General features: G+C 39.3%; 3 protein-coding genes across 7 annotated transcripts; 1 reads left to right on the top strand and 2 right to left on the bottom strand.

Moving 5' to 3' along the window:
- Nucleotides 1-497: 497 nt before the first annotated feature.
- On the bottom strand, nt 498-4,281 carry LOC149020909 (CURVATURE THYLAKOID protein). Its single transcript, XM_089149137.1, has 7 exons — nt 4,201-4,281; nt 4,002-4,114; nt 3,383-3,477; nt 1,614-1,700; nt 1,452-1,514; nt 1,309-1,346; nt 498-1,213 (listed from the first exon to the last, which is right to left on the bottom strand). Exons 2-7 carry the CDS (start codon nt 4,099-4,101, stop codon nt 1,159-1,161), a joined length of 438 nt encoding a protein of 145 aa, XP_089005263.1. The 5' UTR covers nt 4,102-4,114; nt 4,201-4,281; the 3' UTR covers nt 498-1,158.
- Nucleotides 4,282-4,379: 98 nt separating this feature from the next.
- Nucleotides 4,380-14,793, top strand: LOC149020908 (proteinaceous RNase P 1, chloroplastic/mitochondrial-like). 5 transcript variants are annotated; one of them, XM_089149134.1, is made up of 8 exons: nt 4,442-4,570; nt 4,728-6,411; nt 6,527-6,616; nt 6,701-6,882; nt 7,037-7,157; nt 12,566-12,634; nt 13,291-13,420; nt 14,089-14,793. In XM_089149134.1, the coding sequence occupies exons 1-8, from the start codon at nt 4,551-4,553 to the stop codon at nt 14,313-14,315; spliced, it is 2,523 nt and encodes an 840-aa protein (XP_089005260.1). In that variant the 5' UTR covers nt 4,442-4,550; the 3' UTR covers nt 14,316-14,793. The 5 variants fall into 5 exon arrangements, 4 of the variants coding, with proteins under 4 accessions (XP_089005257.1, XP_089005259.1, XP_089005261.1 ...); XM_089149131.1 differs by having other exon boundaries at nt 4,380-6,411; XM_089149133.1 differs by having other exon boundaries at nt 4,380-6,411; nt 14,093-14,226.
- A 173-nt stretch (nt 14,794-14,966) lies between these two features.
- Nucleotides 14,967-25,483, bottom strand: LOC149020907 (TOM1-like protein 9). Its single transcript, XM_089149136.1, has 10 exons — nt 25,068-25,483; nt 24,359-24,437; nt 22,327-22,425; nt 22,134-22,247; nt 21,283-21,440; nt 18,970-19,051; nt 18,575-18,660; nt 17,012-17,182; nt 15,996-16,486; nt 14,967-15,868 (listed from the first exon to the last, which is right to left on the bottom strand). Exons 1-10 carry the CDS (start codon nt 25,166-25,168, stop codon nt 15,210-15,212), a joined length of 2,040 nt encoding a protein of 679 aa, XP_089005262.1. The 5' UTR covers nt 25,169-25,483; the 3' UTR covers nt 14,967-15,209.
- Nucleotides 25,484-25,722: the final 239 nt, after the last annotated feature.

Here is a 25,722-nt window from a genome sequence, read left to right as displayed (position 1 = left end):
CAACTAAATGGCATGAAATGGCTATTGAAAGCCCTTATAGGATGTTTCGTATTGATCTTAGGAAATAGTTTTTGAGAAATGTTAATCTCCAAAAAATGTTTTCCTTTCTGAAGCCTGAATTAACGAAGTATTATTGATCCTAGCTGATCTTAGCAAATAAACGATGGCAAATATTCCCAAAGCATTCCAACTTCCTCAAATTTGCTTTAGCTGTTCCATATATCAGTACCTCAGCTGCCTCCATGGGTCAGATCTTAGGAGAGAAACCTAAATCACGCTGCATGATTCATGTACTCCAAACCTCACTGTGATTTCCTGCTCATTCCTGCACATCGGAGACTTTTCACAGACATACAAGCTATATAAACTTGAAAGCCTTCTAATCTCGTTGTTTTATACCAGCCACGATAAAGAGCTACTCAAATTGAATTCTTTTTTTTTTTTTTTTGGGTCGAAACAAATCTGGCTCATATCAACTTAAAATAATGCGAATTCATTTTGGTGACCAACAAAGCTGAACAGAACGCATTTGCACAAGAATATGGCTCAACTGTTTTGAAGGTAATGTATAAAACTGTTCTTACATCTTCTACATGTTCTGGGGGAGACCCACCTAAAGCTGACAAGGTTAACTTCTTAATGTGTTTTTGGGGCGGGGGTCAAAGAATAGACTGTTGCACAAATACATAAAGCTTATCACTGTTAAGTATTGGTTTTCGGTTAAAACACCTTCATAGCATTGGTGATCCCCTCCAAATATTTCTTACATGGATTCCACCATTTTCTTGCCAAAGTAAGCTGATAAGAGTCGAGTAATCCTATGGAATAGCTCATTAAGGTCTCATATGTCATTCTGAAGCCTGAATTGGGAAGACTTACTCCCCCTGTCGATGTCTCAAGCAACCTGTATAGTGCCAATTGAGAAGATGACGGCTGCAAATAAGCTTTATGAATGGGAAGAGAAAAAACCTTCAATGCTTTATCTTTCATTTTGGGGGTTGTTCGGGGGGAGGGGAGAAGGGAGAAGGAGAGCACGTTAAATAGCAAAAATAATTTTGTATTCATAGATTAGTCTTAACAGAGAGAGTACATTCTCTAATCATATTTGGTAGCACAAAACCAAACTTCCTCCTTGCTTTTCTATCCGGTGCAGCAATTTCACTGGCCCAAGATTTCTGATATCGATGTTTTAATGATTTGCAGTAGTTCTTCCCTGTAAACAAAGATAAGAGGTAATGATTGACCATTAGCAATGACTTAGAACTTGGACTGTACGTCCTTAATTTTGGAGATAGCAAGTCTTCTTACCGATTTGGTTTGAATAATAGATATCGATAAATGAACCACTGGAAAAAATAGGAAACAGGAACAGATTATGGAATAGCCTTCACAATAAGGTTCTATGTAATCTTGATAGTGAAACTTCACAAATATATATCAAACAGCATTACCCAAGAGAATAATATGCCAACGAGTTCTAACACACCAGGGATGACAGGAAGCTTATCAATTGCCTACACAGAAGAGAAGGGCATTGTGAAGAAAAATCCACTGCATTTTTATCTGCTTGTTTTGAAGTTTTTCTCTGAAAAAGAAAGAACTGCCATCATTACCGAAACAAGATTTACAGATGTCCATAATGCCACCACAGCTGCAAATCCCAAACCAATAACGCCCACTCGATCTTCAGATTTATCCCACTGTTTCATAGAGATGAGAAAAGATATGAGGGAAAAAAACAAATGTTTACGCCTGTATATGACCAAAACAGCTAAATAAAATTATGAATCAGAAAACACTTTTGACTTTTGAAGGGGAAAAAATGAAAAAATGAAAATGAACCATGCGGATATGAACATGGAAAAATCCAAAATGTGTTCCGGATTACAACATCTTAGTTGTACGAGCATGCAAAGAGAAGTGGTACTTTCATATAAGCACAACAGCAGGGCTCAAGAGATCAAGAATTAACTCCTGGTTCTCATTCAAATCGGGAAGAATCAGCCATAAACTCCATAGTATCCACCAAATAGCTCTAGAAAATTTGTGCCAGATTGGCTGGAATCGAGACTGGCAATGATCCTCGACTCGATCCTGATTCCTACAACCCTCAATGAGACTGGTCGTTAAGAGTATTCTTGTGAAATGAATTATGACCTTTTCTTTTGTCCCCAAATTGGTAAGATCATAAGACAATTTGAACCCCTAGTATTGTGTACACGTAGCAAACCTTGATCCACTATGCTACACACTTGGTTAATGAACAATTTTGCCTTCAGGGGTTACCCAGGGAATGAGGGTCCCACCACTGCAGGGTCTGGAGAAGGTAATATTTTCACAGCCTTAACCTCCATTCCATGGAGAGACTTATATTTTAAAACCCACAACCACTAGGTCGCAATGCAACAACCTAACCATTGTGCCGAGGCTTGCCATCTAACAATTTTGGCAGCCTTCTGTTAAAATCATTCGTCAGCAATGTCACTAGTCTTTATAGAACATCTAGGACTCAATAATTCTTACTTATCTGGTTCCTTCATGATTACTATTTCTTTTTTTTTTTAAAAGATGTACCAACAAAAAAAATCAGAGAAATGCAGAATGCCGAAAGAAGAATATCCCAACTCAAAATGATAGCAATCAAGGGAAGGCCAAAGTCTCTGTTGATGGAGTGCCCACCTCTATCAATGCCCCAGGTTGAGACCCAAGGCAGCAGGATAGCTTCTAGTGACCATAATGTGAGTGGAGAGATGGAATGGGAAAGATATGTTTCATAGTCTAGGTTCCCTCTTTCTCCCACCACCCACAAGCCCCCACTAACCTCAACCCCACCACACCATTCAAAGAAACACAATCTCTCAGCTCCTAACATAGTGCAGCATGGGGTTCAGACCAGAGAACTGTAGCATGAGGGGACATCTAATTTTTTTGGTGCCCACAAGGTTATTCTTCAACTTCTATCCGTAAGTTTACTTGCATCTTATGTGAGTTTGTATAGAGAAACAGAGAGTAGATCAGTACAATCTTTAACTTCCTAGTTAAGTTCACCACTCATAAATGATGTTATACATTGTTTCTCTCCTTTTGAGTAAGAATGTATGGTTTGCTCGAAGCCTATAATTTGCACCAAGCTGGTTTTATCTTTTGTTTTCTAAGTTCTTCCATCCAATGGAATGATTGGGTCAAGAGCACCATGGGAGGTGGCCAGCCAGTCGGGATTCTTGCTGCATCATCTTTCTTGAGATGTCCTCTTCGGTTGATATTCAATTTCATTTTTTATAGGCAGGGTTCAGATGTAGATATTTATATTAAAAACAATAAAAATAGTTAAGAGGGGGCTTATAACCTGATGGAGGAAAAGCAAATAAGACAGAGGACTTACAGCGTTTTGAACAGATTTCACAATGCTCAGGGAGGATGAAGATTCAGAGCTTTGGTCAACTGCCTTTACAGCAAATGCTGCACTTCTCTTTTTGTCTGCAAAATTGGGAAACGAGAGAAAAATACAATGACCCAGAGAGGTAGAAACCAGCATGTAAAACATATCATGTCATTAGGAGGAATATGGAAATCTAGCCTCCCATAGGATGTTATGGTTTAATGTGTTTAATTGAAAAAGCATCATTTCCAATGGCATACACTTCAAGTTAATCAACTCATGTCGTATGATCCATATGCCTACAGGAAATGGCAGATCCTTCTACTAGACACAGTCCTCACTATCACCTCATTTACTGCAGAAATTGAACCACCAAACTTGTAAAGCTCATCTCACACGATTGTGTGACCACTACCAGAGAATTCCATAGCCTATTTCAACAAGAGAAAGCTCTTCCCATTCCAGGCTTCACTACTAAAGCAGTGCAATAACAAGAAAGAAGGACGAGACCCTTAAGCAAATCGATTTTGAAATGGCTACTAAAACGAGATAAAATTGAAAGCAAAAGACGCACAAAATTGAATTGCAAATAGAAAAATCTGGTTGAGCTGTAGAAACTTACTTCCAGCGGCAGAAAACGGAAGCTTTCGGACAGTTTTGGTGAGGGCTTTTCCTCGATGGAAGAGCAACGATGGAAGTTGAAATGTAACAGCAGAAGCCATAATAATCTACCCGCTGAAAGAAGTAAGCCAGCGAACAGAATCATTACGAAATGAAAGAAACTGAGTTCAAGAACTCGCAGCTAGGGTTTAATAGTTTACCTCTTCGTTGCTGCCCACAAGAATCACAAAGACGGTGAGAATTCGAGTGCAAAGCAGTAATTGGTAAAGCTTCCAATGAAGATGAGCCAGTGAGGTGGGTATCTTGACACGTGTCCGAGTTAGAGATTCAAAGACGTGAAATTACCCTTATGCACTGTCTTCGAAGCTCAGAGTTTACGTTTAATAAGGGCATTTTTTGTAAAGTAAACCTTATCCAGTGTTTAGTGTTTACATAGTACGACAACGGCCCTGTTTGGAGATGTCGGAGGGAGGGAAGGAGGCACATTCCAACTCCAACGGCCAGAATTAATGGCTTCCTTTAACTTCCACTGTGCCCTGCAACAAAAGAAATGGTGTTCTGTCAATCTCTGTAAGTATCCATTAAAGCCCAGCAGCTGCGAATCCTGTAGTGCTTTTTGTTCTCCTTTTATAATTTCATCTACTAGCCTGACGACTCTTTATAGAGAATCTTCTTCAGCTTTTCTAGTTAGAGCTACTGTAAGTAACTTGGGAGCTAAAATGTGCAGTGGCAGTGAAAATGCTAAGTCCAGAACACAAACTGTCAACTCCAAAGCTCATAGGAAAGGGGGTTATAGTTTGTCTCCTTTGAGACATATAGATAAAAAAAGGGCAGAGAGAAAACATATGGGGAGAATGGTTAGTTCAGTAGTGGAGGAAAAAGTTGGGAGAGTGAATGGGAATGATAGCTACACAAAGAAAGCTATGGGTTTTAGAAAGGAGAAAGAAATGGGGTATTGGCCTTCTTCTTTGAGGCCTTCAGATGGAAGGGAAAATATAAAATCCAAGAAAACCAAAGACAATCGTGTTGTTCACCATGATATGGGTGAAAAGTCTCAGCAAACTCGGAGTAGCATGCAAGCAGTGGATGAAAAAGTGGATAAGAAGTCGAAGAAACCGAAAATTGAGTCAGCTGGGATTCAGTTAAGAATGAAGTTGGATATGTGCTCCAAACGAGGTGATGTCTTGGGTGCAATTTCTCTTTATGACACTGCTCAAAGAGAAGGCATTGCGATGAGCCAGTACCATTACACGGTCCTTCTCTATCTTTGTTCTTCTGCTGCTGTAGGTATTGTTCGACCAGCAAAAAGTGGAAGTCGTAGTCGAAATTTGAAAAAATTGGACTTGGCTACCGAGTTTTCAAATGCGAATTCTGTGGAAATGTGCATGACGAGTGACACTATATATGGGAGGATCAACAATTCAAACTTGAATGTTCCTTCTTCAAGCAACAGGTTATTGATTGAATCTGCTGATATTAATGGAGTAAGTGATGATGAGGTAGAGACCAATTCTAGCAGATTTCTAGTAGTTGATGACGACAGTAGTGACCATGAAAAGGAACAAATTTCTCATGCTTCAAGTAGGTTTGTGGAGACAAATCATGCATTAGTGGATTCTTGTGTTACTTCAGGTAAGGACAAAGATGAGGTAATCAATGGAAGAAAGGGAAGCAGTAAGCAAGAAGATGAAATCTGGGTCAGTGAAGATGTCAAAAAGTATGCACTGATGAAGGGATTTGAGATCTATGAGAAGATGTATTCAGAGGAGATTCCTTTGAATGAAGCAGCCTTGACCTCTGTTGCTCGAATGGCTTTATCAATGGGTGATGGAGATTTGGCTTTTGATATGGTAAAGAAAATGAAACCACTGGGTATAAACCCTAGGTTAAGGTCTTATGGCCCTGCTCTATTAGCATTCTGCACTGGTGGAGACATAGAGAAAGCATTCACCGTTGAAGAGCATATGTTGGAGCATGGAGTCTACCCAGAGGAACCAGAATTGCGGGCATTATTGCAACTAAGTGTAGATAATGGTAGGGCAGACAAGGTTTATTATTTGTTGCATAAGCTTAGAACAAGTGTCAGGCAGGTGTCTCCTCCTACATCAGAGTTGATTGAGAAATGGTTTAAGTCCAAAACAGCTTCACGTATAGGGAAGAGAAAGTGGGATTCAAGCTTGATAGCTGATGCAATGAAAAATGGGGGTGGAGGTTGGCATGGTCATGGCTGGTTGGGTAAAGGAAGATGGACTGTTCTACAAACTTCTGTCGGAGAAGATGGTTTCTGCCAAGGTTGTGCTGAGAAGTTGGCCACGATAGACCTTGATCCAACAGAGACTGAGATCTTTGCAAAATCAGTGGCGTCCATAGCTGCAAATAGAGAACGAAATTCAAGCTTTCAGAAATTCCAAGTATGAGAAAGTCTCTTCATCCTAATTTAATAGGAAGGGCATTTATCTTAACATTGCTCTTTTACTTTAATAATGAAGACTTATCAGGTTTTTCTTTAAAAAAAAACATGTACAGAAATGGCTGGATTATTATGGACCTTTTGAAGCAGTAGTTGATGCGGCTAATGTGGGCCTTTTAAGCCAACGAAGATTTTTACTCCCCAAGGTAAGTCATTGGAGTTTGCAATCTCCATCGCAAGCATTCTGTGCACTTGCACTCATGTTGATTATCTTTCTGTGGAATATCAAGGTCAATGCTGTTGTCAATGGAATACGCCAAAAGCTTCCATCAAGGAAATGGCCATTGATAGTAGTGCATAACAAGCGCATTACTGGTGGAAAAATGAATGAACCTGCTAATAGAGCTCTATTAGAGAAATGGAAAAATGCTGATGCACTCTATGCAACACCTACTGGATCAAATGATGATTGGTGAGAAATTTCTCCTTTCGTATACAAGATGTCATGAATATATTTTATTTTCATCCCCTATCATTGGTTGTATCATTGACTGGATGGTTTCATGTCCTTAATGCTTTTGTCTACCTTTAATTTTATTTTCAACTGCATATAACTTGTGCTTCAGGTATTGGTTGTATGCAGCCATAAAGTTCAAGTCCTTGATTGTGACCAACGATGAGATGAGAGACCATATATTTCAGCTTCTAGGAAATGATTTTTTCCCGAAATGGAAGGAACGGCATCAAGTGAGTCATCTCTTTGGCATTTGAAGCAGTTAGATTAGTGTTGCAACTTGCAAGTTATAAAGTGTTGAATCTACATTAAAACAAAAACATGCTTGTGTTTCCATCTTTTCTTCTTTTTTTCTTCACTAACTTTGGAAAGAAAAAGGGAAACACATTTGGTTACTAGATATCAGGAATTGATGGCCAGTACACTACTTACTTTCTCTTTCTCTTTCACATGGCATGTATAGTGTACTTGGGATACTACATCCTGTGCTTCCAAATTCCAATTACATATCTGGAGTCCATTTTCATCAGCACTGAAGAGACTAAAATTAGTGAAGCCTAATAAATCAGATAACATCACCCTATAAATTTACTTCCATAAAATGGCTGTGCAACTAATCTGCACTATCATATAAGATGAAAATTTCTCATTAACTCCCATAATTTATAGACAACCCGTGTAGTTTTTAGGATATTCTCCCTGCCCCCTTCTTTTGTTTTCTTTTCTTCTCCCCCAACTTCTTCATGAGCAAAACCTATAGTTAGAAGATAGGAAATTCATTTATTAAATTTCTCTGGTAGTAGAGGCAGAAATTTCACTAGTAATTTGATGTCACTTCAGCTGGGCTAATCAGAGTCCAAGTGCCTAGCTAAACTGAATGGAGCCTCTGGATTAAGCTGGTTGCCAAAGACTGTGCCTTGACAAAGTCAGTTCACATCTTGGGTTGAAGAAAAATAAAGCAAAATTTATCTTTTCTTGATGTGATTTTTAGTGGACTTACGTAAATTAATTGCTCTATGAAAAATATTGCTTATGGTGAAGTTGATTAGGTTGTCAATAATGATTTCTCTCTATAGGGCATTTAATAATTTATTTTGATCCAGTGAATTTCAAACATGCTTCGAAGTAAAGTTGCAATTCTCTGTCAACATCATGCTGGTATGTGGGCACACTTTTGCCAAACTGGAGAGGCCATACTTGGTTGCAGGGGTGATCTGAGCAGGCATTTATCAACTAAAGACTCCAGGGGGTGACATGAAAATGGAGTGACCCTTGAATTTGGAAGGTTCGAAGTAGTGTTACGAATGAAAGGCCTATGAAACCTATAGGTCAAGTTTTCCAACAGACAGCACCATTCTGTTGTGGTTAGATCTTCGCTGGTCCTTCTTGTGCCTGATCCAAGCTGTGAACCTGCACAGAACTGAGTAGGTCAAGGAAGATCTGGCCAGGTCCAGCAGAAATTCTCTGATGCCTGAGCCAGACTTGGCATTACATATTATCCTCTTGGTTGAGAATTACAGACAGATCAATCTAAATAAGATCATAATGGAACATCCCATTAGTTGAGCTAGTTTTTTGCAGTTTATAAGTCTGAGTCCCCAAAGCCATCCAGCGTTTTGTTTATGGACAGTTATGATTGATCCTGGGATGTCTAGGTTACCTTGTCTTAGGATGAGACTTGATGTATAGAAGATCATATCCACAGTCTGATTTTCTTTCTAAAATGTTTCTTTTCCCAAGTTTTTTTTTTTTTTTGGATGAATAAAGAAATATATTAAAGGAAGGGAACAGAGTACAAGGTCTTTAACCAGAAGACCGGAAAGAAGAACTAAGACCCCAGGATACAACAATGAGCCTGTTCCTTGGGGTATCATCGAGGGGGGTGGGGAATCGCTACTAGCCTGGAAGAAACCTCAAAATAGATGGCATTCCAAATCCTATCTATAGAGCGGGATTTGGAAGTCCATCTCCTAGTATTACGCTCCCACCAAAGGTGGTGGACCAAGGCACAAAATACTAGCTTACCGATCCGGTTGCAAATGGAAGATCTTGAAAAGTTTCTCAAAATCCAATATCAGTCTCGCCCAAATCCAAATGAGCGTCTCGAATGGGGCCATATAGAGGAAATGACTTTTCCCCATATAGATTTGGAGAAAGGGCAAGAAAAGAAAAGGTGCTCAAGGGTTTCCAATCCAGACCAACAGAGAATGCAGTTTTGGTTAACATGGATGTGGTGGCTAGAGAGGAAGGATTGGGTGGGTAGGGCAAGGTTTAGGGCTCTTCAAAGGGTAAGGGAGTGACGGGGGATGTGGCCTTTCTTTTCCCAAGTTGTTTAACCATTCTGGCTGGTTTTCAGGTTTACAAACCTGATCTTGCTTTAGTTGCTTTTTGCTTTGTGATCAAGTAATGATTAGGGCTGAATGGTAGCAGAGTAGCTCTTATCAGGTGAAGTGGCAACTGAGCAGGACCACTTGGCCAGTCAAGTTCAGCATGATATCTGGCTGGTAAATTTTCTCCAGAGTCAAACCTGGGTAGAATCCCTGGTTATTTGTTGTGATCCATCAAGCCATACTGTTTGGACTAAGGAGGCTGATCAAAATATGAGGTCTGGCTCAAGAGGTGAATATACAGTCTAGAGTCCATTAATTGAAGTCTCTGGCTTTACAGCTTCTGTCTAGCTTAGTGGGTGGTTCGGTGATTGGTTGGCCAAGCAAGTGCTAGGTGTCACCATTCATTGGCAGTCACCATTTTGATACATCACTGGATATGCTTTTCTTCAGAGACTGTTTGCTGGGTGGTTTCTGTTTTCAAAAGTAAAGAAGATAGTGAGATTTACCTTACAATCCTCAGGCAGCTGTCTTTTCTTAGTCCTTTATTTTTTTATTTTTGGGATGAATGAAAAAAATTCATTAACCAAAAGCCCAAAGAAGGGGGGAGAATGTACAAGGAGGGAGACAACGGGAAAAGAGGGGGGGGGGGAGCAGCTACAGCCTACTACGGTAATAAGGGAGAATCACAACCCGAAGCAGCAACAATAGTCCTGTTCCTAGGGTATAAGCAACAGGGGGTGGGGAAGGCTTTGGAGCCTAGAAGATACATCAAAGCAAATGGCATTCCAAATCACATCTATGGGTTTGGATTTGGAGGTCCATCTTCTCAAATTATGCTCCCACCATAGGTGAGAGATCAATGCATTGAACACCAATTTTCTTGCGTTGTCGCAAATTGAAGGGCCTGCAAAGTGCCTCAAGAACTAGACCCAATCCTTAGATAAGCCCAGGGAGCATCTGGATCACGGCCAAATAGTGGTGATGGCTAAAGCCCAGAGGGAGTGGAAGAAGGGACACAAGAAGAAGAGGTGGTCTTTAGGATTGTTCCAACAAACGATGCAGTTTGGGCTGACATTGATATGTCGGTTAATAAGGAAAGATTGGGTGGGAAGGCGATGGGTGAGGGCTCTCTAGGAGATGAAAGCGTGGTGGGGGTTATAGCATTTGTACCAAACTAAGGGTGACCAATTAACTGTGTGGGATCAGGATCGGACAAGGTTCCAAGCCGAAAATATTGTGAAGGTTCCTGAGGGGGGGGGGGAACCCAAATGGAACGGTCAAAAGGGGAGGGTGGAGTGGGAGGAGACTAGACCAGAATTGAGAGAGACTCAAGGGGAGGGAGGAAGGGGAAATCCAAGAGTTGTCAAAGATGAAATCCGAGAGGAGGGTAAGCTTGCAATATGTGTCTCATAGACTTGATGGGGCCTTAGAAGGTTAAAGAGGATTCAGAAGGATACCAAGGGTTAAGCCAAAAGTAGGTAGAAGCCCCATCGGCAATCCTAGTGGAGATGGCACCGGCCTAAGCAAGAGCACCTTCCTCCAGACCCAGGAGGGATTGGAGGGAAGAGAGACTGTCCAAATGGATTCCTCACACAAGAAGTGGGAGTAGACCCAGTCCACCCAAATGGAATCTTGCTTAGAGGAAATCTACCTAAATGAGGAGGCAAGCACAATTGACATCCCAAATTCTTCGAAACCCAAGGCCTCCCTCAGAGGTGGGACGACAAACCAAAGGCCAACTGATAGGACTCTTGACATTTCCAAAGGAAGGCACCAAAGAGAATTTTCATGGAGTGAATTATGGCTTTGGGGAGTGCAAAGATACCACATCAATAAAGGTAAGAGGAATGAAGGATTGACTTAATGAGAACCATCCTCCCAGTAAAGGAGAGGAGTTTACCCTTCCAAAGTTGAAGTTTTCTATGGATTTGATCAAGCATGGTTGTAAAATGATGGTTAGTGAGACAATCGGAAATGAGGGGGAGGCCAAGGTAGGAGATTGGGAAGGAACCAAGAGAGAAGCCAATGAGCTGGAGGAGAGCAGCTTTGGAGGTCTCAGAGACACCAACAAGGAAGAGGAGGGATTTTTGCAGGTTGATTGTAAGGCCAGAGAGAGATTCGAAGAGGATTTGATCAAGCATGGGAGTACAATGATGGTTAGTGAGACAGCCGGGAATGAGGGGGAGGCCAAGGTAGGAGGTTGGGAAGGAATCAAGAGAGAAGCCAGTGAGCTGGAGGAGAGAAGCTTTAGAGGTCTCAAAGACACCAGCAAGGAAGACGGGGGATTTTGCAGGTTGATTGTAAGGCCAGAGAGATTCGAAGAGGGTTAGAGAGGAGAAGATGGAGAAGATAGAGAAGTGGGAGGCTTTGCAGAAAATCATGAGGTCATCAACAAAAGCCAGGTGGGAGAGATTAATGGTTCTGCATTTAGGAATGGGGGAGATAAGATGCTGGTTAGTATTAGATTGGATGATGCGGGAGAGAACCTCAAGGCCTAGGGTGAAAAGGTAAGGCGAGAGAGGACAACCTTGGTGGATACCAACACGGGAGGAAAAGTACCCAACATGGCAACCATTGATGATGACAGAGAAGCAAGGGGAGGAAATACAAGCCATCAAAGATGAAGTCCCACTGGATGGGGCCTTATGGAGGTCAACTTTGAGAAGGGCAGCGGGAGAGTGAGAGGAGCAGTCAAACCCTCAGACAGTCTCAGCACATAGGAGGATGTTGTCCGTAATAGACCTACCTACGATGAAAGCATATTGGTTTTGCTGACAAGGGAGGAATGATAAGCTTGATGCGATTTGCGAGGACTTTGGTTATAAATTTGTAAAGAAGGTTGCAAAGGGAGATTGGATGGAAGTCTGAGAGGGAAGAGGCGCTAGGCTTTTTAGGGATGAGACAGAGGAATGTTTGGTTGATGGATGCAAGCTGGAAGGAATTAAGGAAAAAACTGAGGACCGCATTGACAAGGTCCTCTTCAAGGAAGCTCCAAGAGGCCTTGAAGAAACCCATAATGAAGCCATTAGGCCAAAGTGCCCACATTCTTTTACTATTTGAGTGATGCATTTTTCATATGAGATGTGGGATGAATTGGGAGGAAAACTTTTATTTGAGTTTTTCTTTTGTTTGTTCTTGTGAGTAAATGATATTTCCTATTTTCTTGTTTTACTTTTTGTTATAGCTGTGTAAATATAATTTCTCTCTCTATCCAGTGACACCTTTGTTTTCATGTGATGTTTTGCGTTGTTTTGATAAATGATTTACATGTCCTGATCCCTGAAAATGTATCTTTCTTATTTTTCTGGAAGGTCCATTTCAGTTTTGAAGATTGCGGGCCCGAGTTCCATATGCCTCCTCCTTGTTCAGTGGTTATTCAGGTCATAATCCAGGCTTTGTTTACTACTGATGCAAAAAGAAATGGTGAAGATATTGAAGTAACTGATTCAATTCATTTTCTGATACTTTTCAAAGACAAACGTAGTTTTTGTATCTCCCATGTTCATTCAAATGTACAACCTTTCATGATCTCTGGATTTACCCCTACATCTAATTAATTCTTGCATATTATTTAGAGGTGGGATTTCAAATATTGTAAGACATCAATAGAAAACAGAAAAAAAACAAAAAAAAAAAAAAAAAAAACATTTGATTGACATTTTTATGTGACAGAAATGGCCTTGTCATTACATTAGGACTTGTTTTCCATCCCGATTACATGTTTACTCTGGCATTTTGTAATTTTGTTATGTTTTCAAGTCACTTCCTAGACTGAGTTGTCTTTTCAAAATCATTTCTAAGACACTTCATGCTGAAACTTAACCCACAGAATTGGTGTGCATCCTCTACGACATGGACATATGCATAATTTTTGACGTGTCCTGATGACGCAGAACATCATGAACACATCTTGTTCATTTTAAGGACCCTATAAAACTATCCTGACATTTTCAATTCAAAATTTTCTCTAGGAATGTGAATGTCATAATATATTTTTTCATGGTGGTTGCTTATTTGCCAACTCCTCAACCCACAGGAATCAGAGAAAGGCTACTGGCATATTCCCATCGTATCAGAACGCAAATCTGAAAAAGAGAGAACTTGGTTATGCATAACACGGGGTAAAATGTGTGCACCAGGACGAGAATCTTCCATCAGTTCTGAAGGTAATTTACTAAGAATAAGCTGATCTCACATTACTATATTTATGCTTCCATACCCTTTCTAAGAGCTTTCAAAATATAGTCTTTTTCCTCCCATTAGGTATACTTTGAAGGGTATAACTTTACTGGTTGGGTCATGTAGGCCCCTTTGCCGAGTGACTGCCTCTATTCAGCCACTGAGAAGGATGAGTTTATGGTCTTGATCATCTATCAGAATTCCCCTGCTGATTGCCCAAGTGTCTACTTTCCAGTTCTCATGAGCTGGAAGTTCCATAATGCTATCCTTTTTCCCCCTGTAACTCTAGCAATCAAAACTCAGTAAGGTTCAACATGGAAAAGCTGATTAGATTGCCAAATATCAAAAGATTTTGGGCTGATAAAGACAGCATTAGGATAGAAATAGAAATTAAGTGAGAGGAACTGGTTAGCAGTAAAATTGAAGATTGTTTTCAATATCCAACCATGCATTTCAGTTGGGTTTGGAGTTTATTTACATCCAGAATAAATTATTTCTCTGAAACTGATCTAAACCAGTTTGACATCAAGAGTAGAATGTGCACTTATGTGCTAGCCTCGCATGTACTGTTATCTTTGTTCTGTTGTACTGTTTTCTTTAAGCAAATGTCACAAGACCTGAACTATTAACTGCTGGCCTACTCCTACTGACTCAGAAAGACGTCGTCACCATAACACTGGAACTGTGGGTTCAGGTGCTCGAATGAGGAGGTCGACAAAGCTGCCGCTACTAAATCATGACCTAGGAAACATCAATCAAAATCCTCAACACAGATCTCAGAAAATTACTCCAACATCTATATTTTCGAATTGCTACTCAGTTCTGTCTAAAATCGAAGCTGCTGAAAAACTTGGCGGGTGTATCATTGATTTTCAGATTTAATGGAAATGGCTCTGCATGTTTACAAGGATCCTGAGTTCCAGTTGCATTAGGTCTGACTTGGCTGATACTGCTAAAATTTGATTTTATCACAGCCAATCCTCATGACCACACAACCGCCAGAAATGTTCCACAAGTTCAAGTAGAATGATGTATCTTCCTCTCTCTCTCTCTTGCTCGCATGTCTTCCTTTCATTTGTTCATGTGAAATAAAAAAAATTTCTGGGTCATTTCTTTTCAGTTGTGATGATTTCCAGAATCCTCTTTTACCAACACATCTGCTGATGAGATGCGTCATTTAGGCAATAGAAAATTCAACCATTAATTCTGCAGTAGGTCTCAACATCTGTAGGTGGTGGTACAGGGCTCCCTCTACTGTGCATTGTGAACTATGAACAGTGATATCAAATACGTAATCATTCATGTGCTAATACTCCTGCGAGAAGAGACAGGAATCTTTTCTCTAGCCCCACAGATGTCAAAGGTGCTGGTGATCCAAGGCAAAGAGGGTACCAATTCCAACCACTGAAACTACAATAGGATTTAGGTCACCATAATTCGGACACAGCATTTTACTCTTCCACAACACTGAATTTTTATTGATGCAGAAAGTAAAGCTGATGCCCCAAAATGTAACGAAAGAAAACTACCCTCTTTTCAAAGCATTGTAAACATTAAACAACATTCCAGAAAACTCTGGCAAAAGCAAAGAATTCTCAGTCTTCCATTCTCTTCTCTACAGGGAATGTACATGATCTCAATTGCCGTAGAAGCAATACAAATAAGAATATAATAAGAAACAAAAAGCAAAGAATATGTGTAGAGGGAATAGCAACAGAGAATTTAGCTCATGAAGGAAGAAGAAAGGAACAAAAGAATAGGGAAAGCACCCGGGGTCTACATGCTTCCGGCTCTAGCAGGATGGGCAGTCTTTGGTTTCACTTTTGCCATGTTCACAAGGTCCCCAAAGAGCTTATCCTCTGGCTTGGACGTCTTGACAGGAGGCAGATAGGAAGGAGGAGCCACATAGGAAGTGTTCTGTAAAGCACCGTCTTCTTGAACAGACAGCTCATACATTCTCTGTTCAAGATATTGATCCTCATTAGGATAACCATAACCATAACCATAACCCGTGTTGCTTTGCATTGGCATTTGATTCATGGGCATCATTTGCCCAGCTTGCATTGGCTGAGGTAACATGTTCATCATCTGGTTACTCTGCATGGATTGAGTGTTGATGGCTGGTAACTGACCTAGCTGAGGTAACATGCCCATCATCTGCCCTCCATGAATTGGCTGAGAATGTAAGCCCACCATCTGGTTGCTTTGGATGGTCTGAGTGTTGATGGATGCTAACTGACCGTTCGTGATTGGTTGAATAAACATACCTACCACATTCTCATTCCCTGTTGGCTGACAATGTGTGTTACATTGAACTGGTTGAGGAGAATTGATCACAACCTGGGTGAAATGCGTCGGTTGAGGGTACTTTGGGCTACCCTCTGCTATTTGGGCTTCCCAAGGTGGTGGAGGCAGTGCTCCACTACTTTGAGCACCTATGGTTGTTGAGAATTTTCCAAGGGTGAAAAAACAAGAAGACACAAAGCTTCAGTGGAAAATCCCAAGCAATTATATATCATTATATCCCAACTAATCAATAATATGATCAGGTAAAAGTTGTACCATAACTGAGTTGTTGCTGGTGATTCATGCCTCCTAGAGAAACCTGGCCATTCCATGCAGGATTACCGTAAGGTGAGTGCTCATATGGAGTTAACCCCATGTTTGGAGTACTGCCATTCATATAAAATGGGGATCGAGGAGACTGAGGAGATTGATGGGCCCTCTGCGGAGAAAACTGTGGCGATGTAGGGTACATATGTCCACCTTGCATAACCATCTGAGAATTGAATGAATTTGTGCCACCACTATTCTGATGAAACATGTCTGGAAGAGCAAGCATGTTCTGTTGAGATGAAGGAGTGGCTGGTTGTGGTTCTCCCACTGGAACGAGTGCTAGTGAGTTATCTGCCGTAGAATTGTAATCTTCACCACTGAGAAGGTCAAATTTAGGGTCAATCCTTGCTGAAGCCCTCACTGGACCATTTGATCCAGGAGGGGCTGGCAACAACAACTCAGGAGGTTGGCTTGATATAGCAGCACTTGAAGTGGACCTGCATTGAAGAAAAAAAAGAAGAAAAAACAGACATGTTTTTACTTGGACATGGCGGTAGGGAAAACTGATGATTAAGGATAAAAATAAAAATAAAAAATCTTCTCTCAAGGAAGACCCAAATACAACAATTGGGATGCATGGATATATTTTCTTTTAAATGTCAGCAGATAATATGGATACATGAACAGGCTAAAAACTAGCCTATATTGGTATATTTAACTAAACAATCAGGTGAACCAAATTGAAAAGGAGAAAGACTCCAAATTCATCAACATGCAATCAAAACTAGATTGAATATCAAGGAGAAAAAATTGCTCAGACTAAACAAAGCTTCAGAGCTCGGAGAAGTACTTGACAAGGTTTAGGTGTCAGCATCTGAAATCCATAACCAAATTTAATAATAAAGCATTTTTTTTCTGGATGAATAAAAAATTCATTACCAAAGAAAAGAAAATGGGGGAGACTGAAGTGCAGTGGAGCGAAGAGAGGGGACCATGGGAGTGATAAAAGAGATCTCTATTACCTTCCATTTCCATTAACTACAGGTTCATCAACAACCACAAGTGCCTGAGGACTTTTAGGTTTCTCTGGACGAACAGGAACAGCAGTTCCGGAAGCAATGCCTTCATGCTTGGCTAGTAAACGCTGCAAGTCATCATTCAACGCCAGTCCTTGACAAAGCAAAGATTCATCCCTGGAACAAGAGAAAATTGGCAAGAGATGGCTACTTATAAAATCAAAATGGAGAAGGAGCCATTTATAAGTCAAAGCAAATAACAATAGTTGAACATTTCAAAATGTGCATAAGATGACAAAACAACAACAAAAATCAGCAATGAAACAGATGAGGACAAGATCACAAATCGATTGAAAAATCAAAAGCAAACACAAAGATCACAGGTTTGAGCACCTGAACCTAATCAACAATCAACAAAATAGCACAAAGTAAGATTCCCAAAAGAAAATAACTCCTGATTATATGACCCTAAAGCCCTTTCATACTCCTTTAGACTTGGAAGTCAAGAGGATTTCATACTTTGGAATCAGAATTCTAGTTTAAACTATTTGCTTATTAAGTTTCGCATAACTTTATATCAACACCTAAAACAAGCTTTTCATTTTGGAAGATGGGGGTAAAATCTTAGCATAGCCTATCAAATGATGAAGATAATTAAGACTAGGGTTTATATAGCTGCCCCTAATGTTCGAGCATCATAAAGGAATATTCATTTTATGAGACTTGAAGGCATTGTCAAAAGCTAGTTGTCCACTTATAAACGTAGGGCACAGCTAGTGTCCGAGTTTGCCTCAATTTATCATCAGTCTCTTGACCTGGTCTGGAACAATGGTTGACCCTAGTTGCCAGTCAACCGTTGTGGCTTGATGCTTATCAAGAGTAGTTCTATCAAAATTCCTACATAATGAGGCTTAGGCGTTGCATCAGTCCATGACGGGCTAAACTTTTGTTTAGTGCTCTGAGCCCCTTCTGTGGTATATTGTATATTTTATTATGCGAAGAAAATCATGGGAGCTTTGTGAATGACCCCTTTAATACAACAGAAATAATTAGGCATACATTTAAGTTGATCATTTAGCTTCAGCCTGTAAATATAACTTTGTTCTTTTGGTTCATATAAAATTTTGAAACATTTAAGTCAATCACTTAGCTAAGTTGAGGTATTATCATGGGTGGTTGATAACAACTAACCCAACCGGCCTGCACTGCACCCCTGTACATTTTCACTTCTATTAATCTGTAATAGACCAATAGGAAATGTTTCAAGGCTACATGCACAACGCGCATGCTTTAATTCCAATGCGCAGGTCTCCATGCCAATCTAATAGATGCAGAAGGTAAAAATAATAAGAGCAATAATAATAAACAACAACAACAATAGATTAAGAATACTGATAATAATGAATTAAATAAAACACAAACAGAAGAAATGTTAGGAATGCCATCTTCACAGCTTTCCCAATTCTGGTGATTGTTTTGTCATGGCTAATTGGCTAAAGATAAAAACTAAGATGCTATAAAAATGAAATGATACTATTTTCATCAAGAAAGAAAGTTAATAGGACTTACGAAGTTGTGTTAACTAGATGGACCACTCTCCGCTTGTATGTGCGGCACTGTTGAACCAGGTCAACTACTACTTCCTGCTTAAGTTCCTGCAGGACAACACTAAAATGACCATGCCAGCAGATAAAAGATGGAATTTGGCACTCACACTGCATGAATAAAAAGTAACAATATGCATGTAGACAACATATAACCAAAGTAACACATGGACTTTTGGACTAATCTGTTTAAATTTTTTACGGGTGCTACTTGAACCTGTGGTTTTACGTGATGAAATTACAAGTCAATCAACATATGATTTTACACCCACTACTGTATTCTAGCTTATATGGAAATTGTTTTGTGTACTAATTATTGGTAAGAAAAGGACTACACCATGTCCACGTATTCTGACTTACCTCCTTGTTCCCTGGTTCCATGGCATGTAGCATATCATTAAGGACATCCATTATACCTCGAGCATTCTGAATTTCTGTCACGCTGACAAAGGTGAGAAAAAATTAAAAACAGGTGACACCTATAAACACTACCATAAAGCAACAGAAGCAGCAGCTGACACACATAAATAATAAAATAAAATAAGAACTTCCCAGAATGCATAACGATTAGAAAACTTTATTCTATCTCCCCCCTTGCTTGATATCATCTTACTTACTACAGCATGCTCTCTAAATGTAGAAGGGCATCCCTCATCAGCTTTCTCTACTATAAGGCATTAATGCTTCAGTTCTATCCCTCTAGCAATTCAACACATAAGGATGAGGATATCCATGTTGAAGGATTCCACAATATTACTAATAGACTCAACATTACTCTAGTTTTTTATTACTGAAGTATTAGGTGTATATATTGATGCAATAGTGTTATCATGGCTGGATATGCATGACTTGATCTGAAGACTCAGACTATAATGAGCCAGAATATAACCAAGCATTTGGTCTAACAGGGGGTTGGTAAGGGCTTATTTAATTATTTGATGTGATCTTCACTTTCATATAGCTAGTTAACATGGGAAATCAATGGAAAGATAGAATGGATGCAAATCATGGAACTTTACATAGAATATGTTCATTTTGAGTTGCTTGTGTGCTCAGCAGATCAATCAAAAGCTCATGGTTGTCCACTCTTTCTCCAGTTCTGTTCCCTCAGGTTAGAGCTGCTCTTTCATCTTTTCCTTCCTCTATACTGCTTTCCAGCTATGATTACCCTATTCTATTGTTAACTGGGTTCAGTATTAAGCAGAGCTATCTTGCCATATCCTTCCTTTTATTCCTAATGTTTTTGGGTGGATTTTCATTTATTGTTCCATTGTGAGGTTGAACGATTCCTATTCACTAGAGCACCAGATATTAATTGTGATTTGTTTCCATCCCTTTATCTCTTGATATGCTGTTTATCTAGCCCTTTTTTCCTGAATTCCAGAAAAGCCTCCTCTTAAAAATTAGTTCAGCATTTGGTCCAGATTCTGTTTTCCTTTATTGCAAAGGTCCTAAACTTCAAAATATTTACAAAATTGCCACTATATTGACTCTTTTCATTGGGAGTGCCAATAGCAACCCAAATTCAGGGTTCTGGAACCCAGGATTGCATTAGCTTTTTTCAAACAGGAAAACAATGATGCAAATGAGTCATCTAGAGGGGTTATCTTATTGGAAATAAGCCTTCGGATGGGTTATATATGTACTGTGCCTTTGATTTCTGGTGTTTATTTTGAGCTGAGCCACTTCAATGTGTCTATGTGTGTACAAGGGAGGCATATGGGATTAGGTTGATTATTTTCATCCCAAGATCAAGTAGGATTAGTTAATCTTAGTTTTGTTCTTTTTATTATTTCAGCAACACCGTAATTATACATCTTCATACTACAGATTTTATGCCTACATATATACTCTGTTTTTTAGTCCACTGTCAGCATCCATTTGATAGCCACTCAAACCTGGCTGCTGTTTGCCATGATTCTGTGGGGAATCAAAGGCCTGCTCTAGAGCTAACCAAGCTCAACTTTGATGCTGTTTTGATTTGAGTTCGTGAATTACATGGTTCACTTTTTCCCAGTTTTCTGATTTGGGTTTTCAAAATTACTTCTAATCCAGCCTTTATGTTGCATTCAAACTTTTGGGGCTTTTGTTTTAAACATAAGCAGATGAATCAGTATGGATGACTGTAATTTAATTTGAGTTTTACTGTTCCTGAGATCTCTGCCCAAAGATCACTATCATCGATTACTCCCTACCATTCATCAGATCATTCCCGTCTTTTAAAAAGGACTTCTTATCCTTCCTATTATCTATTGTTTCCTATAGTTTGATGTTAATCTGCATGATTTGTGTTTTCAGTAAATCTTTGAGTTTCTAGTGTGGTTTACTTGGGATCCTATCCAGTAGGGTTTAAGAACCTGAGAACACCCCAACCCCCCCCCCCGGGGGGGGGAGAAAGACAAAAGAAACCCACTCAAAACAGTCACGCTCCCATAGCTCTTGGGAATACCTTAGTATGCTCTCTGTGAACTCAGAAACCTTTCCAGTGCTTAAGTTAGATACTAAGAAACAGAAAAGTTTTAAACCTGTATGCTAAATCTCAAATCATGGAATCCAGTTATAACAAAAATTGAGGGAAGAAAAAAAAATGTCCAAAGTGCATTAAGAGTGCATGTCTCGGTAGTTGAGATTTCCTTGCATTGGGAAGACAAAACAAAGAGAAACCATATGTACCTCAAGGATGGAGAATCAGGGCGTGAAGAGTCGGATGCCTCTCGCTGATAATCAGTATTACGCGAGTTTTGGGAATGTGATGGTAAAGGCTGTGATTGTGGAGGTGTAAATATAGGTGCAGACCTCTCAGATCTCTGAGGAAATACTGCTCCGGCACGCTGAGACATAAAGAATGTTTTTCTCAGAAAAGAAAAGAAGCATGGGTGTGTTAGTGCATAAATGCAAAGTGTCAATTTTCATGACCTATCTCAACTATTGCCCCACCACATATAGCACTGTTTCCCTTGTATTTAAAACGGTCCAACTTTTTCAAATTAATAACTTCTTCAGCCTTCTTCTGAGAACTTCAGTCGTGTTTACCATATGAAACATATATTTGGGTTAAAACTTCTCACAATACTAAAGCTGATGCAGAGTAGGCACAGAATTGAAGCCAACTGAGTTGCCAATTTGATCCAAAAAAAGCCATGACAGAGCCAGGGGAAACATCTCTAATCTCTAAATGTGCATAGACCCCTGGAGGGTTGAATATTCAACGGTGGGTTATTTATATATCTACTTACCCCAACTATTTCGGTGCAAAAAATGGCAGAAGGTAGGGAATGACATCTATTCCTTACTTGATCACAAAATTCTGATATCAATTTGAAGCCTAGTTGGAGCTATTACTAATCATATTTAACATAGTAAGTCAAATCTAGCAATAAGAAGAAACAAGGCTTCAGGTAGAGTTGAACCTATGAGATCTTAATTATGAAAATTTGGTTTATGCCAAATGTGGTACCTCCCCTAGGAGACTGGATATGCAAGGATTAGTGAGATTGTTAGGGTCCTGATATGCAAACACGTACCAACAACTCCTGATAAGCAGCATAGTATTGAGAATATCTGGCTCTTGGTCCGCCAAAAGCTTCTTGCCAGGTATCTATTAGGGTCAGTATCTTCTCCTTCACATGGAAATCAGGCTGCAATCATGTAGAAAGCATTAGACAAGGAAAAAAAGAAGCTACAAAAGATCATCCAAATCAACCAAAATATTCCAACCTTCTTTTTAACTATCTTCACCATCTCATGAAGAATATCTCTCTCGGCAACATGCATGTGGACGGTATCACCACAATTTTTTATTATTGTTTCTAACAGCTGGCATTCATGGGAATTACAACCAAATCAGTTTCTGTGAGAAAAGATAGGCCACAGACTATTGCATGAAAATATGATCAGGAAAAGAAAGAAAGGACACAAATTTTGACTTTTGAGTACACAAATAAATACGTTGAAAATAACTTCACAAGAAGCAGAGAAGGAACTAATTGTCAGGATTTTAAATAACTTCACAAGAAGCAGAGAATACTGCATGTTTTGAAAGACAGAAATAAGGAAAGAGGGGAGCAACAACAAGACAAAATGCAGTACAGTCAACCAAATTTTTTGATAAATTGATTAGTAAGACCATTAGTGCTCAGGCTATCTCTTGGGCAAATGTCGAAGGAGGCTATCTCTTAGCCACACTAAATTTTGTATGCCTCAACAATGGTTTGATCGATGACTTTATAAGTCAACCGTGGATGTTGGTTCTCCCGGGGACAGAACAGGAGGGGGTGTTTATTTTTTCAACACCAGATAAACTGATGCAGTTGGATTAGACATTAATCTTATATGGAGATCTACAAGGTACCGATGGCAGTCCAGTGGACCATTTATTTCCTTGAGTTTCACTGTAATGGGCTAATCTGCAAAACATAAATGAGGATAGAATTTTGAGTTAGATAAGAAAGCTTTATGTAAATAGAGTTCTGTTTTGAGATCATTTACTTTATTGAGTGTAAGTGTGATTAAGGAGTCTTTTATGAGATGAATTAGAAATTTCTGGAGATCTTTTTATGTCTGGTACACCCCCTTCATCAATTAGAGATGGTTTCATTAAAAATATGAGTTTTCTTTTTTCTTTTTAAAATGATTTTTTTGTTGTTGAGCAGCATATGGGATTGGCATCTCATGCTTGACCTCCTCTCTTTTGTATTTTCCAATCTTTGTATTCCTAAGAAGATCGATCTTATCTCTCTTCGCTTCACTCCCATTGATTTGAATTCTTTCCTTAACAACACTATGCTTCTTTTATCTCAGATCTGACCTCATTAGGTCACCTTTATCTAAGATTCATAATCTGGATTTTCAGATTTCATTATGACTACGAGCACATTAGCAGGAACTAACATCAGCAAAGGATTATCTCCCATAGCAGTTTAACAAGCATTAGATGGATTATAAACCCAAAACAAATCCTTTGAAATCAGAGTCAACAAGTAAAATCACATATTTCTGAATCTATGAAATCTTTAAAATGTGATGCAAATACAGTTTGCATAGCTAGACAAACTAAATATAATTATACTATTAAGTTTTCTTCACTAGCTACAGATTTGACATTTCACAAATTTTAGTAGTAAAGGACACCCAAGTAAAACAAACAAACAAACAAAAATGCCTCCTCAGCTTTTATCAGTCAAATGACTGAAAATAATTTAGAAACAAAAAGGAAATGAATGCAATCAATCACCCCCACCCCAAGCCCCAGAAAACAAAAATATAAATAAAAGGCACTTCACTTATAATGCAGGAATCTCAATCAAACCCTTCAACCATAAGCTCAACAAATAGAAACTGACTACCAGACATCTTTAGCTGAAATTGAAAATTAAAATAAGGCATCAGCAATCAGGTAGTGCTAAAATCTCTAGACTTAAACCAATACGATCATCAAAAATCTTTATCTGCATGGGCTTGTCTTGAGATCTGGACATATGCTCTCCTCAGTAGCAGAGAAAGGGATATCCCTCTCAACTCTATCAAAAGAATATAGAGCAAGCAACAACCTAAAATGAACAAGTTTTGTTAATTTTTTTCCTGTAATGGCAAAATAATAAATATACAGAAAAGCATCATTGGTTGAAACAATTTTAAAAAATGGCATACAATTTTCATTGTTCACTCCATCCACGAGAGGAAAGTAACATACCGAATGCAAGAGTGTGGAGTCTGTGGACAAAAAAGATTTTGTCTTGTTGGTACTTACTGTAAGGGCAAGGAGCTGGACCTTTGGATTCCTACTCCCAAGTCGCTTTTTAATACCTTTGACAACATCCTTCGCCTGCCTGATGAAATAAACCAAATTAACAATTTCAGCATATATCATGAGAAAGAAGTGCATTAGTAAAGATTAACATAAATCCTGATGACTAATGTTTTTAGTCTCTACAATTAGTCTGTAATTTTATGAGTGCTTCCTTTTAACCCTCCATCAATCAAGTCAACTAAGGTGATTGAAAGCCAACTGAAAATTGAAATAATAATCCAGACACCTACAGATGACAGTCTCATGATACTTGGAGTTCTATATACCAGGGACATATTCTACAAATGAAAAATTCGGACAAGGATTTGTCAGATATACATTGTTGAATTGGAACTGTCTGATCAACATACTAGGTTCTATCTGTCTTAATTCCGAATTGTATGATCAGTTGCGCATTGTGCTGAAGAAATTCTTATGAAAAGAAATAATAAAAGTAATCACTCCCTGTGATCCAGACATTTATGTTCCAGAATCCGATACCCCCAGAGGCAACAAACACAACCGAAATTCAAGTAAAAACGGCGAGGAATCCAGAACCGGGAAAACAAGAAATTGAAACTGGCAAGCCAATAACGAAAAACGCCACAAGTTGATGGAAGCAACAAACATCAACGAGAAAATGCAACGAGGAAGACAACAAATGGCGTACACCGCATCATGATTCAAAATGTCACAGATCTCAATGTTCATGGCCCAGTCCGGACCGATCAGCATATCAGTCGTCGCTCGCTCTACCAACGAATTCACCATTTCTGCAAATGTAGACAACTCCGAAACAACAGGTATAAATTGGAAACTCTGTCTGGCAATGAGTTTTCACGACGAGATCAAAACAAATTCCGGTGGCAGTTCGTTGCTTGGATGAGTAGAGATCAGTATGAGATTAAAATCCTGAGGAAAATGAAGCAAAAGCCAACCGTGTCAAAAAGCTTAACCAAGATAAGCATTGCGAGTTCTCTCTCTCTCTCTCTCTCTCTCTCTCTCTCTTTTTCAGAGTCGAAAAGGAGTTATCTCTCTGCGCCAACCGAAATTTTCGCTTCGGATCGTTCATCCTTTCTTTTCTCTTTTTTCTGTTCTGTTCTGTTCTGTTCAGAGCAAGTGTCAGCGAGAAACAAAGGAGAATGCCAACCAACAGCGTCTCAACACGTGTCCTCAAAATGAAACGTGTGTAGATCTGACGTTTGCTTTTCACTTTTCTTGTGGGCCCGCAGCTCGTTTAGTGACAACGAGCGTGGAATTTTTCGCTTCCATTTTCCATTTTGATTTGAAAAAATCTTTATTTATTACAATTATAAATAGATCGC

This window comes from Hakea prostrata, chromosome 3, assembly GCF_041222555.1.
Source record: "Hakea prostrata isolate BN-2017 chromosome 3, UWA_Hpros_2, whole genome shotgun sequence".
Taxonomy (NCBI): domain Eukaryota; kingdom Viridiplantae; phylum Streptophyta; class Magnoliopsida; order Proteales; family Proteaceae; genus Hakea; species Hakea prostrata.
Note: the sequence above shows the minus strand (reverse complement) of the source record. Positions and strands in the feature narration are given on the sequence as shown.